General features: G+C 44.5%; 3 protein-coding genes and 1 long non-coding RNA gene across 4 annotated transcripts; all 4 read right to left on the bottom strand.

Moving 5' to 3' along the window:
• Nucleotides 1-827: 827 nt before the first annotated feature.
• On the bottom strand, nt 828-7,837 carry LOC135110112 (uncharacterized). The gene is made up of 6 exons (XM_064022067.1): nt 7,756-7,837; nt 7,240-7,462; nt 2,984-3,711; nt 2,370-2,423; nt 2,174-2,224; nt 828-1,523 (listed from the first exon to the last, which is right to left on the bottom strand). The coding sequence occupies exons 1-6, from the start codon at nt 7,835-7,837 to the stop codon at nt 1,513-1,515; spliced, it is 1,149 nt and encodes a 382-aa protein (XP_063878137.1). The 3' UTR covers nt 828-1,512.
• Nucleotides 7,838-9,567: 1,730 nt separating this feature from the next.
• Nucleotides 9,568-10,634, bottom strand: LOC135110377 (uncharacterized). Its single transcript, XR_010273222.1, has 4 exons — nt 10,516-10,634; nt 10,076-10,277; nt 9,790-9,819; nt 9,568-9,663 (listed from the first exon to the last, which is right to left on the bottom strand). It is a non-coding gene; the product is annotated as an uncharacterized LOC135110377 (long non-coding RNA).
• Nucleotides 10,635-13,598: 2,964 nt separating this feature from the next.
• Nucleotides 13,599-14,610, bottom strand: LOC135110376 (probable H/ACA ribonucleoprotein complex subunit 1). The gene is made up of 4 exons (XM_064022639.1): nt 14,465-14,610; nt 14,008-14,212; nt 13,853-13,891; nt 13,599-13,717 (listed from the first exon to the last, which is right to left on the bottom strand). Exons 1-4 carry the CDS (start codon nt 14,465-14,467, stop codon nt 13,710-13,712), a joined length of 255 nt encoding a protein of 84 aa, XP_063878709.1. The 5' UTR covers nt 14,468-14,610; the 3' UTR covers nt 13,599-13,709.
• Nucleotides 14,611-17,888: 3,278 nt separating this feature from the next.
• Nucleotides 17,889-18,894, bottom strand: LOC135110374 (uncharacterized). Its single transcript, XM_064022637.1, has 4 exons — nt 18,752-18,894; nt 18,295-18,499; nt 18,137-18,178; nt 17,889-18,007 (listed from the first exon to the last, which is right to left on the bottom strand). The coding sequence occupies exons 1-4, from the start codon at nt 18,752-18,754 to the stop codon at nt 18,000-18,002; spliced, it is 258 nt and encodes an 85-aa protein (XP_063878707.1). The 5' UTR covers nt 18,755-18,894; the 3' UTR covers nt 17,889-17,999.
• Nucleotides 18,895-20,000: the final 1,106 nt, after the last annotated feature.

Raw genomic sequence — 20,000 nt, 5'->3', positions numbered from 1 at the left:
AAAGTAGAAGTCCCTAAGTAATATTAAAGTTATATTGGAAGCTGGTTAGACCTCATCTGAACTATGCTGTGCAGTTCTGGTCCCCATATTACAGGAAGGATATAAAGGTATTGGAATCAGTACAAAGGAGAATGACTAAAAGGATACAGGGGATCAGGAGTATCCCTTACGAAGCGAGTCTGAAGCTGTTAAATTTACATTCTTTAGAAAGACGTAGGTTAAGAGGGGATCTGATAGAAATCTTTAAGTGGTATAATGGTTATAAGAAGGGGGACATAAACAAAATTCTTAGGATCAGTAATCAGGATAGAACAAGAAATAACGGTTTTAAGCTTGAAAAATTTAGATTAAAAAAAGAGATAGGAAGGAATGTGTCCTCAAATAGAGTGGTAGGTGAAAGGAACGAACTCAGTAATCAAGTTGTTAGTGCTGAGTCATTAGGGAGCTTTTAAGAGAAGATTAGACAGATTTATGGATGGGGATGATAGGTGGAAATAGGTAGGTATATTTCATACAGGGACTGCCACATGTAGGCCTGATGGCTTCTTGCAGCTTCCCTTATTTCTTATGTTCTTAGGTTATGAGGCTTTGATGGTTGTTTTGTGTGTTACATGGAAAACATAGAAAAACAGGCCACAACAGACCTTGCGGTTCTCAAGAGGTGACAAAGTGTGCGTATGTGTGTGTTTTTATAGTTTTCATAATTGTTGATGTTTTTGTTGTTGTTGTTGTAACAAAAAAAAATCTGAAGACCTTTTAAGAATCGGATTACCACACACACACACACACACACACACACACACACAGGTACAAAAACTATAAACAAATGATGCTTGTTAATTTTATTGCTTCGATATTTCATGATTAGCTTCACATTTCCTGCCTTTCCTCTCATGCTCTCACCTGTCCGGCTCCACCTGTCCACCTCTTCCGGACAGGTGAATGGCAGATACGGAAACGGGAAAATACAGTCAATACAAAAAGACATCTACAAACTATCTTAAAATGATAAAAAAAAAAAAATACAAATAAGGTAATAAAAATCAGGTGTTAATGGTTAAGTAGTAGTAAGAAAAGGCGATGAAAGTAAGGTTAGAGGTGGTACAAGGAGAGGATATCAGTAAGCTACAGGTGTTAGGAACTACATTTCTTTTCATATGATGTTGAAGTTTGAGAAATTTAACCAATGAAAATTATATAAAAAGTGGAACATTTCTGGTGTGTGTGTTTGTGTGTGTGTGTGTGTGTGTACTGGAGATCATGCTGCTTGAGTCCTCTTTCTTCTTCTTCTTCCTTTCTCCTTCTCTTCCTCTTCCTTCACTTCTCTTCTTCATCTTTTCTCATCACTTTCCTTCTGCTTCCTCTTCCTTCTTTCCATTCCTCTTTCATCCTTCCCCTGATGCTTCAAACTTAAGGAAGAGGACGTGAAAGACTCAGGAACAAGACTAGGAGTGGACTGAGACCAGGTGTTCCCAAGGACTTCCTCTCCCCCTCCTTGTGTCCTTCCCCTCCTTACTTGTATCCTGAAGGAGGCGCAGGAGGAAGTTATTATCTGAGCACTTCTATTGCGGTTAAAAAAGGAATTCATTTTATGTTTTGATATTTTCTCGTGGTTTCGATATAATTGAGTTTCATAAGGTTATTGTTTGAAAATGTGAAACCATCTCTCTCTCTCTCTCTCTCTCTCTCTCTCTCTCTCTCTCTCTCTCTCTCTCTCTCTCTCTCCTCTCTCTCTCTCTCTCTCTCTCCTCTCTCTCTCTCTCTTATATGTGAGAAATAGTTTAGTCGGTCACTGGAATGGTAAAAAAATAAAGGGTGTGTTAGTTTATTCAAGAAAGGAATAAGAAAAGGAGCAGTAGTTGTTGAAAAGAATAGAAGTTTGATATTTTTTTTTTTTGTTCTTTTTTTTTTTTTGTGTGTGTTTCCTTTTTTCTTGAATATCTCTTGCTTAAACATACAAGTCATACTGTTGGGAGTTATAGAGGAAGTGTGTGTGTGTGTGTGTATGTGTGTGTGTGTGTGTGTGTGTGTTGCTTTGTTTTACTTCTTTACTTTACTACTTTGTTTTAATTTACTTTTGGTTTAGTTTGACCGTTGTTGAAATAATAATAATAATAATAATAATAATAATAATAATAATAATAATAATAATAATAATAATAATCATACTCACCATATCCCTTGCTGTAGCTGCTGCCACCACCATAACCACCACTACTATAACCTGAAGAAGAAGAGAGAAACATACATACATACATACACACATACATACATACATATAAAGACAGAGTTAGACGGACAGGCAAACAAATACTACTTACTAATATGAACACACACACACACACACACACACACACACACGTACTTACCTTTCTTAACAACGACTGTGTGACTGCTGCTGTGTCCTTTTCCTACGCCGGTTCCTACAGAGGGGTGTGGAGGAAGAGGAAGAAGAGGAGGAGGAGGAGGAGGCGTCGGCGTAGGTAGGCAGAGGCGGAGGAGGAGGAGGAGGAGGAGGAGGAGGAGGAGGAGAAGGAAGAGGAGGAGGCGGCGTAGGTAGGCAGAGGCGGAGGCGGAGGTGGAGGAGGAGGAGGAGGAGGAGGAGGAGGAGGAGGAGAGAAGGGAGTGAGAGAAAACGTGATTATTGGAGAAACTTCGATATTTTTCATGTTTTGTTCAGATTAGTGGCAGAGTTGATAAATAACTGAATTGTGCCTCATCATCATTATTATTATTATTATTATTATTATTATTATTATTATTATTATTATTATCACTACTTGCATTTATATCTCAAAATCCTTCACTTCTTTACTCTTTTTTTACATTTAATTTACTTTCCCCTCGTAATTTCATCAAGATTATCTCATTTACCACCTCAAACTTTGACAATAATCACAAAAAAAAAAAAAACACCTGCACTTTTTTTTTTTTCACTTTGCCATTCACACCTTAATTACAAACACAACACCTGCTCACTCACCGTAGCCGTAGGACACTGAGCCGCCGAGCCCTCCTCCATGTCCAATGCTACCGCCACTGCCATAACCACCATCATAAGTCGTGTAGCCACCATACCCGCCACCATACCCGCCACCATACCCGCCACCATAGCCACCATCAACACCAACACCATACCCACCAATACCTCCACCATACCCACCAATACCCCCACCAATACCCCCACCAATACCCCCGCCAATACCCCCACCAATACCATCACCAATACCAGTGCCATAGGTAACAGTAGTATAACCATTGCCAATACCATTCCCATAGCCACCATACCCACCATACCCACCACCATATCCACCATACCCACCACCAAGACCACCATCACCAATACCCCCAAGACCACCGTACCCGACAATGGTGTACAAGTTGTATCCATTTCCCAGTCCACCATTGCCATACCCATATCCTATCCCATTACCATAGCCATACCCATATCCACCTAGCCCTCCACCTACGCCTCCACCGCCCAGCAGACCAACACCATAGCCAAGAGAGCCTCCATTTCCGTATCCAATGCCATGTCCTACGCTGTATCCTTTCCCGTACCCCCTCCTATTCCACCCCCGTGTCCTATCCCGGAGTAGGAGGTGATGGAGCTGGATGCTTTCCCTGTGGCTAAGGACACGGCCACTAGGGACATCAGGGGTATAAGGACACGTAGAACATTCTGGAAAAGGGTGAAAAAGGACATGGTGACTATAAGGATAAATTTAAGATTCTAGGATGCTTATCGGGACATCAGGATTACTAGGACACGTAGAATATTCTGGTTAAGGATGGAAGGATATGGTGACAAGGATGGATATAAGATCGTAGGATGCTAGTATTTATAGGACACTTAGAGAAAATTAGGATATTATTGGGACATCTGGATTGGTATGATACGTAGGATATTTTGAAAGGATTAATAGGATCTGACTAGGATTAGGATCGTTGGATGTTAGTATTAGTAGGATACTGGTGTTTTTTGGACATCACGACGATACTATAGGGGTGAAGGATAACTAGGAAGAAAATAGGACATAGAATTACTAGTACAGGACATGAATAGGATTGTGAATTGCAAGGATGAGCTAGAAAAACTTACTACTACTACTACTACTACTACTACTACTACTACTACTACTTTGACTTCCTATAATATCTTCCCTATATTCCTTCCTGACATTCTTACCTCCCTTATCCTCCCTTAACCCCTTTTACTTAACACCGCCTCTTATCCCCTTACAAATTGACTTAAACCCTTCCACTGCTATCTGGCACATTTTCTCCTTAATTACTAACCACTCTGAAACACCCCACTCTTAATGTACAACCACCTCCAACACACTGCACTACCTAGAAATTGCAAAATCTTCTCTTTTATCCTTTTTTTTCCTGCACAGTAGAAGCTTTTAAATATCCATTCATTGTTTTTAGTGCTGTAAATTCTTGCATATAGTAGTAATAGGGTTAATCTTACCGCACTTCCACTCTACCACCAAAGAACACAAAGAAAGAACGAAAAACTGTGTAGGCTGTTGATAAAGTAATTGACACTTAATACCATCTCCTCTATAGGCACAAACTGATTCTACTTCCATTTTTTTTTATCTCCTTTAGTATCCACTGTACTCACCATGGTTCCAGGTGGAGGATGTGGAGATGTGGAGGAGATGAGGGACGAAGTGGATTTGATGGAGGTGGATCAGAAGCAAACCATTTATATTCATTCCACCCGAAACTCCTCAACCAGTGCACTTCCTCCCCCCCTCTCCTCCTCCTCCTTTGCCTGGGCGTGTCGCGAGAGGATGGTGGGTAATGATCCTCTCTCTCTCTCTCTCTCTCTCTCTCTCTCTCTCTCTCTCCTCTCTCTCTCTCCTCTCTCTCTCTCTCTCTCTCTCTCTCTCTCTCTCGGGGGAAGTGAGTGTTCAAAATTCTCAAAACCATGTTCGTGTGACCGACGATTTCGAAGCCGACTACCGAAACGACCTTGAGAGAGAGAGAGAGAGAGAGAGAGAGAGGAGAGAGAGAGAGAGAGAGAGAGAGAGAGAGAGAGAGAGAGAGAGAGAGAGAGAGAGAGAGAGAGAGAGATGATAAAGATACGTAGAAACCAAAACCAAAAACAAAACAACAACAAAAAAGTTAATCAACAAAACGGAAAAAAAAAAACTGAAATTAGAAGAAAAAACGAAGAAAAATACGAACTACACATGTAGAGAGAGAGAGAGAGAGAGAGAGAGAGAGAGAGAGAGAGAGAGAGAGAGTCAAGGAAGAGGAAATGGGAGGCAGTAAAAGTACGTACTTAATATGAGTGAGTGAGTGAGAGTGACTGAGTGAGTGAGTGAGTGTGAGGTGATGGCGTGTGGGTGGGTGGTGGGGGGAGAGTGATTGAGAGGAAGGAAGGCATTTGGGAGGCACCGTGACGAACCTTTCCGAAATAGAACCGTAAAGAGGAGATTAAGTACATCTGTTTCGCTCCCCTGGTCCTGAAGGAAAGAGGAGGAGGGGGAGGGGGAGAAGGAGGAGGAGGAGAAGGATCAAGGAAAGGCGAGAGGGATTAAGGTGTTTACTTTGAAGGTTATATAAAGAGATGGAGGGAAAATTAATGCTGAACAAAGAAAAGATTGTTACAAGACTTCTGAATTTGTAAGTAAAGAAAGAAAAGAGCAGAAAATCGTGATAACTTTTTTGGAAATATGAAGAGAAGGAAAACTGTAACAGAGTAATAAGGTGAATGAAAGAGGCAGTGAAAAAAAAACATATATACAGTGATAGATAGATAGATATAGACAGATAGATAGATAGATAGATAGACTGCTTAACTCTTGAGACGCGACAGCATAGATTAGTGCGGTATATTTCTCTATTCCGTCTTTTGCGTCCTTAAATTCCCTGAACGGCACTTATGAATTTCACCTTCCTCTACTTTCTTACTTCCTTCTCCATTTTTCCCTCCTTCATTCTCGTTTCTTGTCTATCCTTCATGTTTCATCTCTTCTTGGTGTTTTTTTTATGATTACGACAAGAGTAAGGCAGGGAATTATGGATGATGGGTGTGGCACGCATTTCTTCTTTATGAGAATTCTGGGAGACGGGAGAAAGAGAAAGAGGGAGAGAGAGGGAGTGCGCTGAGAGTTGGAAGGGGGCCAAGCTGGGGGGGGGTTAGGGATAGAAGTGGGTGGGGGGTGAAAGTGGGGGTGTTCGTGCGTGACTTTGTGACGAAGGTTGTTTGTCCCTGTTGAGCGTGACGAAGGGCGCACAGACACACACACACACACACACACACACACACACACACACACTCACACGAATGAGGGAAAGCTTCAAGAGAGGAAAAAGAAAGAGAGAAGGCCAGGAAAGGAGAGAAAGGATCATGGAAAGGATTATATAGAGAAGAGAAAACGAGCAAAGGAAAGGAAAGAAGAGTGTAAAGAAGTGATACGAAAAGAAAGAAAAAAAAGGAAGAAAGGAGAAAGGTAAAGAAGATAAATAGTACAAGGAAGGAGATTTTTCAAGAATCATAAAAGTCTGCAACGGAACTCTTTCTCTCTCTCTCTCTCTCTCTCTCTCTCTCTCTCTCTCTCTCTCTCTCTCTCTCTCTCTCTCTCTCTCTCTCTCTCTCTCTCTTTATTTAAACAAGTTTACGTATATGAATACATATACAGAAGGAGCCCAAAGGTACATTATTGTGTACCACGTATCTTAAGGGCAAAAACACTAGTTGTTCTACAATAAACATATTTAAAGTTATTTAAAACCTAAGACTACAGCTTATACACATATTTATACATATCGTTGTACTTTTCACGTTTCAGTATCCACTGCACAACAATATATTGATAAATTGTTCGCTATTCACCCGGGTTTTCATTGCATGACTAGCGCCAGTGGGGTGGGCCGCGAGCCTCTCCACTTGTGGGCTGCCAGTTCGGCACTGTGTGTTCATTTCAAGGACGTGAGGGATGACTGCGGTAAAACAGTTCCACATCCGGGATTCTCGGCCCACAAATGCTCTTTGACGTTGGCTGGCATGGGAACGTGGCACCTCCACTCGTGAGGACCGTTCTCGTGCTTCGCTTAGTGACCCTTAGAGGCTGACGTAATCTAGCCAGGTGTAGCACCTTCTGCACCTGAGCCTTACTAAACACCACTAGCGCCACAACATCCCTGCGGTGTTCCAGTGAGTGAAGGGGGCTCACAGGCTCAGACTGTGCAGGTGGGTCAGCAGCATTCACCAGTCACAGGGCTCGTTGCTGAATGCTGTCCAGTTTCTTGGTGTGTGAGGCGGCACTCGACATCCAAGAGAGGGCAGCGTACTCTAAGTAAGGCCTTATCACAGCCTTGTAGAGTAGAAACCTGCCTCTCCTGTCGAGGAAACTGGCTGGCCTGCGTAAGGCGGAGACTCTGTGGGGAGGCTTTTTGGCAACATGGTCATCAAACAGTAGCCCTCGATCTGCCTCCACTCCTAAAATCTTAATGGTATCGTGAAGTGGGAGAGGAACACCCCAAAGAGTAACCTTCCTTCTACAGCTGGCTCGGCAACGGGGGAGCGGCAGATCACCATTGCCTGGGTCTTCTCTGGGGCAAAGATTCTCTCTCTCTCTCTCTCTCTCTCTCTCTCTCTCTCTCTCTCTCTCTCTCTCTCTCTCTCTCTCTCTCTCTCTTTTACATCCTCCTTACGTTGCAAATATTTTCCATGTGTTCTTTTTTTTTTTTTTGCATTTCTCACATTTTCCAATTTTTTTTCAGATTTTTCACTTGTCTGACGGAATTTCGGTCTTTCCAGTGAAGGGGTGAAGGAGCAGGGGGGGTAGGGGTGTGGCTTGGTGAGGTCAGTCATCCCTATACTCCTTCCTCTCCCTCTCACCGTTCCCCTCTCACTCGCCTCTCATCTATCTCTGTCCACGTTATTTTCCTCATTCTTTCTCCTCCTCCTTTTTTTTTTTTTACTTTTATTCTCAACCTCACTCACTCACTCACTTCCTTCATACTTTGCTCCCATCATCCCCCATTTCCTCATCCTCCTTCTTCTCCTATTTCCTTAACTCTCCTTTCTTCCCTTCTATCCCTCTTTTCCTTCATTTAAATTAATTTTTTTTTGTTTTTTCCCTCCCTCCCCACTGGTTAAACTCTTCTTCCCTCTTCTTGCCTCCTCTCACCTTCCCTTTTGTCTTCTCTCCTCTCCTCTTTCCCTTTCTTTTGTTTGTCAGTATGTGTGTGTGTGTGTGTGTGTGTGTGTGTGTGTGCATATATATGAGAGAGAGAGAGAGAGAGAGAGAGAGAGAGAGAGAGAGAGAGAGAGAGAGAGAGAGAGAGAGAGAGAGAGAGAGCATTAATATATACTAAAACTTTTATTTCTTTATGTCTCTCACAGGTAAGACTAATGAACCGAAAGGACAGGTGAAGGAGGAAGCAGGTATGTGATGAAACACCTTGAGTTTTTATTTTTTTCTTGTTTCTTATTCCTTTCTTTACTTTATTATGGGCTAGCGTTGTAAAGATCACGAGTAAAGTAGTAATTAATATTTTACCCTCGTTTTTTTTATATATTTTTTTATTGTATTTAATTTTTCTGTGATTTCATTGAATTGATCTGCTGATGTTTATATATATTTTTTTTACCATGTTTATTATTATTATTATTGTTTTGTTTTTTTGTTTTTTTCCTTGTTGGCATTTTATTTTTGTTGCATTTGTGTTTATTGTGTATTTCATATTTTTTTCTGTATTTTATGTAATATTTTTTTTTTTGGTTTGTTTATTTTTTTATCAGGTATGTTTTTTTTTAATTGTTTGCTCTTCTTTTAATACGAAACTCCTATCAACTGTTCTCCTTTTTTTTTTTTTTTCTATTGAGTATATTTGCGTTTAGTATTAGCGACGTTTCTTTTTTTTTTCTCTCGTTTTTTTTTTTTTTTGTTGATACTCTCATGTATTCTCACTTTCGTCTTTACATCATTTAATACTCAAAGTAACACCGCTTTCGATGGAGTGCTGTTTTCCTAAAGACCCATTAAAGGGGAATTTTCGTCATTTTTTCCACCCGTTTGTAGAGTTAGACCAAGATTGGCAGGTGTAGGAGTGTTGGCTGAATTGTTGGCTGGAAGTTGTTGTGTGAAAAGTGTTGAATGAAAAGGGTTGGATGAAAAGTGTTGGATGAAAAGTGTTGGATGAAAAGTGTTGGATGAAAAAGTGTTGGATGAAAAGTGTTGAATGAAAAGTGTTGAATGAAAAGTGTTGGATGAAAAGTGGTGAATGAAAAGTGTTGAATGAAAAGTGTTGGATGAAAAGTGTTGAATGAAAAGTGTTGGATGAAAAGTGGTGGATGAAAAGTATTGGATGAGGTGTCCATTGGAAAGAGTCATCCGGAGTGCTGCCTGGTGAGCGTCTGTAGAGCCACACTCATCAGGACAGTAGGACACTCACGCTACCTTCACCCCTTTACCTGAGTGCATCTCGCTGCCTGCCTTGCCTTTTGTTGCCTGCTGTGATATGGCCAACCCCGTCTGCCCCGCCCACCCCTGCCGCATCTCCCTCTCTCATGTTGATGGGACGAATAACACAAGAAGACACATCAAGATAGCTTTATTGGCCACTTCACATTCACCTTCACCGTCGCCGTCAGGAGTCTTGCCGTGATCGTGCCCGCGGTGTCGCCTCAATGACCTGTGAAAACAAGGCGGCGTCAGTCGGTGTTTCTACCGTCACTCTGAATATACCGTCCATCTTCAAGAACTTCCATGCTCCAAGTGCAGCGTCCCTTGCCCCGCCCCGCCCCGTCCCGCTACTCACCGTAATAGCCCCTGCCGCCGCCGAAGCTTCCTGAAGGTGAAGGAGAAACTTATTAGAACAGCAGTCGAGTACGTTGCCAGTGTTATGGACACCCACAGGCCCTCATACCCTCACACCCTCACACCCTCACACCCTCACATCCACACACCCACACACAACCTCACACACACACACACACACACACACACACAGACACACACACACACACACACACACACACACACACACACACAACCTCACATCCACGCACACTCACACACTCACACCGTCACACCCACACACTCACCACCAAAGGAACCGCCTCCAAAGTCTCCTCCGAAGCCACCACCCCCAAAGTTGCCACCGCCGAAGCCGCCACCGCTGAATCTGCCACCCCCAAGGCCTCCACCGCCGAAGCGCCTTCCACCGCTGCCAGAACTGTAGTAGCCAACACCGGCCAGCACGGCGGCCGCCATTAGCACCAGCACGCACAACACTGCCAGGACACGCTGCGGGGAAAGAGTGTTAAGAGGGGCAGCAATGGAGGGCGTGATGGTGTGGCGGAAAGGGAGGTGTGGCGTGCAGGAGAGAGGGAGGAAAGGAGGGAGCACAGAGCCTCCAATAAGGGCGGCAGAGATGAGGGCCAGAAGTCATTGTGAACTGTGTGCTGGAAGTCCAGTGAGGAGATGGAAATGTTCAGATTTTGAAGCACGAGAGTGAAGAGACTTGTGAGAGGAGAGCACTCACCATGGTTGTTGTTGTTGTTGTTGTTGTGGGTATTGTTGTAGCAGCAGTTGAGTCAGTGATGCCCTGGCTGGGGTGTTGCTGCCTTTATACCCATCCTGTTGCCCGATCCTTGACCGCTCATCCCCACTGTATCCACCGCCCCCTCCCCCTCGCTCCCCCACCCTGCACTCCCTTCCGTGCTTCCCAGCCACTCCTTCGCTAATCCTGTTTGATCCTGAAACACCGCCTTCCAGTAACGGCCCCGCCCCTTCCCCCTCCCGTCCCCCGGCCTGCGATGTGGTGGCGGTTGCTCGGCATATTGCCATGAGACGGTGACGCAACGGGCTTCCCGGGGGTCATCTGGTGCCTTCGCGGAAACTCCAACACACTGCACGGAGCGGGGCGGGGCGGGGCGATGTGGGTAGGGGCGCTTGCTGGCCTCTATTGAGTTTGCTTTATCTACACCAGTGGTTCGCAAAACTGGGGGAAAATTATCCCCTGTTGATAATATAATAATTTTTCTGGGGTAGACAAATAAAGCAAAAAAGTGAAGAGTTCTGGAAATGAAGAAAACATTGCAGTATCTGCCATTAACTTAGTATGTAAAGTTGTGAAGCAAATCTATTATAATTAAGTTAAACCGAATATCAATAAACATTCAAAACTACTAAACCCAAAAAATCTGTGTGTGGCAGGCTAAGAGTGTTTTGACAGACACGCTTCAGGACAGTCACTCAGCAACTCTGATCACGACGCGTCCAGTACGTGTCACGCACTGCCTCAGCTTCAGCCTCAGCCTGCCTCTGTTTCACTCTGTCATTTTCTGTGTGAGCATCAGCAGGTATGGTTGTGTGCTGCCCTGTACGGTATAGTTGCTATTTACCCACTGTTACATTCTTCCTATGCTGAATATGCTTTTTAATTTAACGTATATCAGTATTTGGCAACATTAATTTTGTGAAGGGTAACACACCTAATGTATTATACTGGGTAACAAGCTGAAAAAAAATTCTCGGAACCACAGATATACGCACTTACTGAGAAACCTTTGTATACTGTAACCGCTCCTTACATGCATGCACGTGTCTGTGTGCCTGTGTAGACATGCACGCTGCAGTCCTATGAGGGTACGTGTTGTGGTGAATGATATGATAGGATACCATCGTCATTATGCTCCTCATCATCACCATCATCGCCATCATTACCATTGCAGACAAGAAGAAGAAGAAAATGTGAGGTGGTGAGGGACAGAGATGTGGGTTTGTTGTGGTAGTGGTCTGGTGTTGCAACTGGGGAGGGGGGATGGGGGAAGAGAAGGACAGTGCCGGGGAGAAGTTGTTTGTACAAGGCTGTAGACTGAAGGAAAAAATGTACTGGTAAAGACAGGGAATACCGCTTGGAAATTGGCTACACACACACACACACACACACACACACGGCTCTGGGCAACAATCTATAACCTCGTTTTGAGAACAAACAAAAATAAATAAATAAATAAATAAATAAATAAATAAAATAAAATAAAATAAATAAATAAATAAATAAATAGTAGTTTTTTCTTTCTTTCTTTTTTTTTTTTTAGTCGCTGTTGCTTGCTATCTTTCCTTTGTCACTTCTTCACTCCCTCCTCTTTATGATCTCCCTAGTCCTCTCTTCCTTCTTTCCCAAATAACTCTCATGTGTTCCCTGTTTCTTCCCTCTCCTTCTGTTCCTTGTCTTTGGAGTGCAGGAGGAAGGAGGAAGGGAAAAAGAAAGAGGCTGAAAAAATTTAATGAAACAGTGTATGAAAACGTTTCGAAATAAGTTACAATAGCAGGTTTTTTGCTGCTGTCCCTGGCCAGAGCACACACACACACACACACACACACACACACACACACACACACACACACACACACACACACAATGTAAAGAAAACGTTTGAGGGGCATAACTTCTCCCTCACCAATCCAAGTTGATAATCCTTTACCCACAAATTCTTGTCTGAATTATTGCTTAGTATGCTTAGTAATGCTTCGCGATTATTGACTCCATTAACTTGCCTGCAATTGAAGTGAGGCTGAAGGGCTGGTAGTTCGACATTAACGTTTTATCTTCTTTCATAAAAATCTGAAACATATATATTTGTCTTCCCATCAGCGGCACCTCTCCTCAATGCACTGGTCTTATAAAGGGATTAAAGAAACGACTAACAACGTTCTTGCTTTCTTTTAATGCCTTGGGATATATTTCATCTGGCCTTGGTGATTTTAAGATTTTTCTGCCAATCTAATTTGTCCCAGCAGTTCCTTGGTTATGGGAGAGAGAGAGAGAGAGAGAGAGAGAGAGAGAGAGAGAGAGAGAGAGAGAGAGAGAGAGAGAGAGAGAGAGAGAGAGAGAGTGTATTCAAGGGATGAAAAAACTACGTAATAACGCTAATGACACTTGATAAGGATGACACAAGAAGATAAAAAGACAGGCAACACAGCAGTTAGAGAGACTTAAGTATGAAAGCCTCAATACAAGAAAAGGAGAAAAGATACTCAAGAAAGCAGGAGTCAAGAGCGACACAAAAGAAGAGGCATGAAAGACGAATAATGTTAGAGCTGTGAAAGATGGACGCGTGTTACAGAATCAAATGCATGTGAAGGCGAGACAGAAGAGACATTTTTAGCAGTAACTTAGTGAGGAAAGTGACAAAGATTTAGAGGAGACGCATTGCAAGGAAGACTGTGGTTGATATTAATGAGAGAGAAATAGCGGAAAGAGTACTGAGGAAGATGGAGAGTAATAAAATTCCAGTAACACAAGAGGTGGTGGAGGTGGTGGTGGTGGTGGTGGTGGTGGTGGTGGTTGCGGTGGTGGTGGTGCTGATGGTGATGGTGGTGCTGGTGGTGGTCGTGGAGGTAGTGTTGCTGGTGGTGGTGGTGGTGGTGCTTCTTCTTAACACACTGGCGCTAGGCCTCGCATTGGTCCTCAGGAAGGCAGTGCCGAATCTGATGAACATCCCAGCCCTGCCCTTCCGTGCCTGAAAACCAAAAGGCCCCTCTCCAGTCCCCCCTACCTCTCCCCCGCCCACACAACGCTCCTTCCCGCCGAAGGGACGCACAAGTAACACAACAGGACACATTCAAACAGTTTTATTGGCGCCTTCACATTCACCTTCACCGTCATCGTCAGGAGCGTCGCCGTCAGCAGCACGCCGCCAGCGTCGTGACCGTGGCCGTGGTGTTGCATCAACCACCTGTGGATAAAGGGAGCGTCAATCAGACCTGCTGCTGCTGCTGCTGCTGCTGCTGCTGCAGCTGCTTTTTCTACTCCTCAAGTCATTCTTATGTTCAGTACCCGTCACTCTGCCCTGTCCCGCCCCTCTACTTACTGTAGCCGTAACCACCGCTGCCGCCGCCGCCGCCGTGTCCTGAGGGTGAAAGAGAAAACCACTAGAACAAGAGTTGCCTGCATCGTCACTGTGTTGCGGACACCCTCACACCTCACACCCTCACACCTCACACCCTGACATGTGCACACACTCACCAAAGCCGCCGCCGAGGCCGCCAAAACTACCGCCGCCGAATTTGCCACCACCGCCGCCGAAGCGTCCGCCGCCGCCGCCGCCGCCGACGAAGCGTCCGCCACCACCTCCGAAGCGCCCGCGGCCGCCAGAGCCGTAATATCCACCGCCGCCGGCCAGCACGGCGGCAGCCATCAGCACCAGCACGCACAGCACGGCCAGGACACGCTGAGGAGGAAGGGGTGCTGAGAGGAGCGGCAATGGAGGGTGTGTTGGTGTACCGGGAAGGGAAGTGAAATGTGCTGAAGGGAAGGGATGTGTGGCGTGCAGGAGGGAGGGAGCACAGAGCCACCAACAGGGGCGGCAGAGATGAGGACCACAAGTCACTGTGAATTGCGTGCTGGAAGTCCAGTGAGGAGATGGAAATGTTCAGATTTTGAAGCAGGAGAGTGATGAGACTCGTGAGAGGAGAGCACTCACCATGGTTGTTGTTGTTGTTGTTGGGTGTGGGTGTTGTGGCAGCAGCGCCTCAGTCAGTGTGATGCCCTGTCCAGAGTGTCGCTGCCTTTATACCCAGCTCGCTGTCCTGCCCTTGATCTCACCTCCCTCCTCGCCCCGCCACCACCGCGGCACACAGGGGGAGGGGCGCCCACAGCACAGGATGGTACTCCGCGGGGCAGCGGGCGCTGGGCTTCCCAGGTCCCGAGGAATACTTGCAACACCTGCGCAACTCAGCTGCTGAAAGGAACATAGACTTGATGACTGGAAACTCCGGCTGGTGGAGCGCGAGGGAGTGGCGAGCCCCGCAGCACAGACACACACACACACACACACACACACACACACACACACACACACACACACACACACACACACACACACAGCTTAAGTGGGGCATCTTGACAGGTGTTGCGAAAAGTAATTTTTGTATTATATTCTACGCGGTACTTATGAATACATCCAGACCCAACTTGCTACTACCACTTTTTTTTATGTAAGAGTGGCAATGGCCAAGGGCAACAAAAACACTTAAAAAAAAAGGCTCACTACAGTCTCTGTCCCCAAAGAAAATTCAATAGGTTTATCGAAAAACGGAGGAAAAATATCTTGAAGCTTCCCTCGTGAAAGAATTCAAGTCATAGGAAGGAGGAAATACAGAAGCAGGCAGGGAGTTCCGCAGTTTACCAGAAAAAGGAATGAATGATTGGGAATACTGGTTAACTCTTGCATTAGGGAGGTGGACAGAATAAGGGTGAGAGTAGGAACTCGTGTGTAGAGAGGCCACGGGAGGAGGGAGCACTGCGGCGATGAGAAAGAAGCAGAAGATAGTCAGGTCGAGGAAAGGCGTTGACAAGACAATATGCTTTTGATTTCACCTATAAAATAGTGATATGAGTGGAACCTTCCCATACATGTGAAGCATATTCCATATATGGACGGATAAGCCCCCTGTACAAAGTTAGGAACTGGGGGTGAGGGTGAAAAACTGGCGGAGACGACTCAGAAAGCCTAAGGTCATAAAAGTTATTTTAGCCATTGATGAACTGTGCAGTTTCCATTTAAGATAAAAACAAGTTTAAAAGATAAACTGAGGATGTTCAACGTAGAAGAAGGGGAAAGTTAAATGTCATTAAAGGAGGAATATTTATCTGGAAGATTGTGTACGTTGACAGATGGAGGAATTGAGCTTTGAGACGCACATAGACACAACATCTGACTTTCAATTGAAAATGAAGAGAGAAAAAAATGGGAGGAAACAGAGAATGTGTTACTGTCAGTTGCCTGAGGCATCTGCGTTTCGGTGAGGAAAAAAAAGATGAGGTTTAGAGGAGAAGTGGTGTACTGCTACTGCTGCTGCTGCTGCTGCTGCTGCTGTTGCTGATGATGATAATACGGCTGCTACTACTACTACTACTAATAATAATAATGATAATGATAATAATAATAATAATAATAATAATAATAATAATAATAATAATAATAATAATAATAATAATAATAATAATAATAATAACAATGAATAATAATAAGTAATAAATAAATAAATAATAAATGATAGATAGTAATAAACCCACATATCTGACAGAAATCAACAGATGGCAGAGCCAAGAATAAAAAAAAAAAACATTATATAAACATTGAGAAATAAGTAAGAAAACATTTTTGAAATATGACGGAGTGGATAGTGATTTTTGATTTCTTGTTTCACTTTTTTTTTCCGCTGTTATTGCTGCGTCACGCATTGCTGTGTTACTTCCCTAATTGATTCTCTCGCCTTACCTGCTCCAAGTCACGGAAGTCCTTCGTCATCATTGGGCTGTTACCGTTGCTTTAATTCCTTGATTTTTTGCTCCTTTTCATGTATTCATGATTTGTGTGTGTGTGTCTTTGAAGGTTTGTTTTTCTTGCTTAGTGTGTGTGCGTGCGTGCGTGTGTGTGTTATTTTTGTCTATACTGTCATAATCCTTACCGTCACAAACATAATATTTTTTTTTCTGCTGCTGCTACTACTACTACTACTAATACTACAACTAATAATAATAATGACAATAACAATAATAATAATAATAATAATAATAATGATAATAATAATAATAATAATAATATTATTATTATTATTATTATTATTATTATTATATTATTATTATTATTATTATTATTATTATTATTATTATTATTATTATTATTATTATTATTATTATTATTATTACTATTATTATAATGATATAATTATCATCACCATCACCAATAATAACTATAACAACAACAACAATAAGAACAACAAACCAACACCCAGCCTCTCATCCTCCCTCTCTGACTCTCCTAACACTGCTAACACTGTTCACAGGTTCTTCCCACGGCGCTATTACCATCTCGTGAGGGCACGCAGAAATTTTGGTCAGTCATTCTGTTCATTAAACACTGAATTGTTTTTTTTTTTCTATCTTGTTTGACTGTCAATACAACTATTACAGCAGCAGCAGCAGCAACAGCAGCAACAGCAGTAGCAGCAGCAGCAGCAGCAGCAGCAGCAGCAGCAGCAAAAGCTTCACCAGCAGCACCACCACCACCACCACCACCACCACCACCACCGCCACCACCACCACCACCACCACCACCACCACCAACTACAACAACAACAACAACAACAATTACTACTACTACCACTATTACTGCTGATGCTACTATTACTACTACTACTACTACTACTACTACTACTACTGCTACTACTACTACTACTACTACTACTACTACTACTACTACTACTACTACTACTACTGATAATAATAATAATAATAATAATAATAATAATAATAATAATAATAATAATAATAATAATAATAATAATAATAATACCACTACTACTACTACTACTACTACTACTACTAGTAGTAGTAGTACTACCACTACTACTACTACTACTTCTACTACTTCTACCACCGCTATCACTACTACTACTACTACTACTATTACTACTACTACTACAGCTGCACTTCCACCTCCACCACCACCACTACCAACACTACCATCACTACTACGTGTTCGTACTACTTACACTACAACTACAACTACTGCCTGGTATAACAGAGAAGAGATGGAAAGAGCACTGAGGAAGATAAAGAGTGGGAAGACCCCAGCAGCAGTAATGGTGGTGGTGATGGTGGTGGTGGTGGTGGTGGTGGTGTTGCTGATGTTACTAGTGGTGATGGTGGTGGTGGAGGTGCGTCTCGACACACTTGCACAGAACCTCGTTTTGGTCTTCAAGGAAGCTGTCCCGCCCCTGCTGGACATCCCAGCTCTGTCCTTCCGTGGCTGAAAACCAAGAGGCCCCTCTCCAGTCCATCTCCCTCTCCCCGCCCACACAGCCTTGCTTCCCACCGGAGTGACAAGTAACACAACAGGACACGTTCAAAAAGTTTTATTGGCACCTTCTCATTCACCTTCACCGTCGTCCTCAGGAGCGTTGCCTTCAGCACCACGCCGACAGCATCGTGACCGTGGCCGAGGTGTCGCCTCAACCGCCTGTGGATAAAGGGAATGTTAGTCAGTCCTGCTGCTGCGGCTTCTGCTGTTACTGCTGGTGCTGCTACTCCTCAAGTCATTCTTATGGTCAGTACCCGTCACTGTGCCCCGTCCCGCCCCTCTACTTACTGTAGCCGTAACCACCACTGCCGCCGCCGCCGCCGCCGCGTCCTGAGGGTGAAAGAGAAAACCATTAGAACAAGAGTTGTCTGCATCGTCACTGTGTTGTGGACACCCTTACACCTCACACCCTCACACCTCACACCCTGACATGTGCACACACTCACCAAAGCCGCCGCCAAGGCCGCCAAAACTACCGCCGAATTTGCCACCACCGCCGCCAACGAAGCGTCCGCCGCCGCCTCCGCCGCCGACGAAGCGTCCGCCACCACCTCCGAAGCCCCCGCGGCCGCCAGAGCCGTAATATCCACCGCCGCCGGCCAGCACGGCAGCAGCCATCAGCACCAGCACGCACAGCACGGCCAAGACACGCTGAGGAGGAAGGGGTGCTGAGAGGAGCGGCAATGGAGGGTGTGTTGGTGTACCGGGAAGGGAAGTGAAATGTGCTGAAGGGAAGGGATGTGTGGCGTGCAGGAGGGAGGGAGCACAGAGCCACCAACAGGGGCGGCAGAGATGAGGACCACAAGTCACTGTGAATTGCGTGCTGGAAGTCCAGTGAGGAGATGGAAATGTTCAGATTTTGAAGCAGGAGAGTAATGAGACTCGTGAGAGGAGAGCACTCACCATGGTTGTTGTTGTTGTTGTTGTTGGGTGTGGGTGTTGTGGCAGCAGCGCCTCAGTCAGTGTGATGCCCTGTCCAGAGTGTCGCTGCCTTTATACCCAGCTCGCTGTCCTGCCCTTGATCTCACCTCCCTCCTCGCCCCGCCACCACTGCGGCCAACGGGGGAAAGGGTAGTTTTAGCTTTGGGTGGTATCCAGCGCGGCAGCGGGCGCTGGGCTTCCCAGGTCCTGAGGAATACTTGCAACACCCGCACGACTCACCGCTGCTGAGAGGAACACAGACTTGATGACTGGAAACTCCGGCTGGTGGGGCTCGAGGGAGTGGCGAGCCCCGCAGCACACACAGACACACACACACACACACACACACACACACACACACACACAGCTTAAGTGGGGCATCTTGACAGGTGTTGCGCAAAGTGTTTTTGTATTATATTCTACGCGGTACTTATGAATACATCCAAACCCGACTTGCTACTACCACTTTTTTTTATGTAAGAGTGGCAATGGCCAAGGGCAACAAAAACACTTAAAAAAAAGGCTCACTACAGTCTCTGTCCCCAAAGAAAATTCAATAGGATTATCGAAAAACGGAGGAAAAATATCTTGAAGCTTCCCTCGTGAAAGAATTCAAGTCATAGGAAGGAGGAAATACAGAAGCAGGCAGGGAGTTCCGCAGTTTACCAGAAAGAGGAATGAATGATTGGGAATACTGGTTAACTCTTGCATTAGGGAGGTGGACAGAATAAGGGTGAGAGTAGGAACTCGTGTGTAGAGAAGCCACGGGGGGAGGGAACTCATGCAGTTAACAAGATCAGAAGAGCAGTCAGCGTGAAAATAGCGGTAGAAGATAACAAGAGGTGTAGCACTGCGGCGATGAGAAAGAAGCAGAAGACAGTCAGGTCGAGGAAAGGCGTTGACAAGACAATATGCTTTTGATTTCACCTATAAAATAGTGATATGAGTGGAACCTTCCCGTACATGTGAAGCATATTCCATATATGGACGGATAAGGCCACTGTACAGAGTTAGGAACTGAGGGTGGGGATGAAAAACTGGCGGAGACGACTCAGAAAGCCTCACCAAATAAAAACATTTTTTTTAGCCATTGATGAGCTGTGCAGTTTCTAGTTAAGATAATAAAGTTAATAAAGGATAGACTCATGATCAGCGTACAAGAAGGAGAATATTAAGTGTCATTGAAGAAGAAGGAATATTTATCTGGAAGGTTGTGTCGAGTTGATAGGAA

The sequence above is a fragment of the Scylla paramamosain genome, chromosome 20, assembly GCF_035594125.1.
Source record: "Scylla paramamosain isolate STU-SP2022 chromosome 20, ASM3559412v1, whole genome shotgun sequence".
Lineage (NCBI taxonomy): Eukaryota > Metazoa > Arthropoda > Malacostraca > Decapoda > Portunidae > Scylla > Scylla paramamosain.
This window is presented reverse-complemented; position numbering and strand designations above follow the sequence as displayed.

Bases quoted from the DNA above. Each gene is read 5' to 3' on its own strand.
- LOC135110112 (XM_064022067.1), bottom strand. From the start codon at position 7,837: ATGACTGACCTCACCAAGCCACACCCCTACCCCCCCTGCTCCTTCACC. The intron at 2,424-2,983 runs GTGAGTGAGCAG...ACCCCTCTGTAG, and splicing joins CTCAGTGTCCTACGGCTACG to GAACCGGCGTAGGAAAAGGA. The intron at 2,225-2,369 runs GTAAGTACGTGT...CTTCTTCTTCAG, and splicing joins CACAGTCGTTGTTAAGAAAG to GTTATAGTAGTGGTGGTTAT.
- LOC135110376 (XM_064022639.1), bottom strand. The intron at 13,892-14,007 runs GTGAGTGTGTGC...TTTCACCCTCAG, and splicing joins CGGCCTCGGCGGCGGCTTTG to GACACGGCGGCGGCGGCGGC.
- LOC135110374 (XM_064022637.1), bottom strand. The intron at 18,179-18,294 runs GTGAGTGTGTGC...TTTCACCCTCAG, and splicing joins CGGCCTTGGCGGCGGCTTTG to GACGCGGCGGCGGCGGCGGC.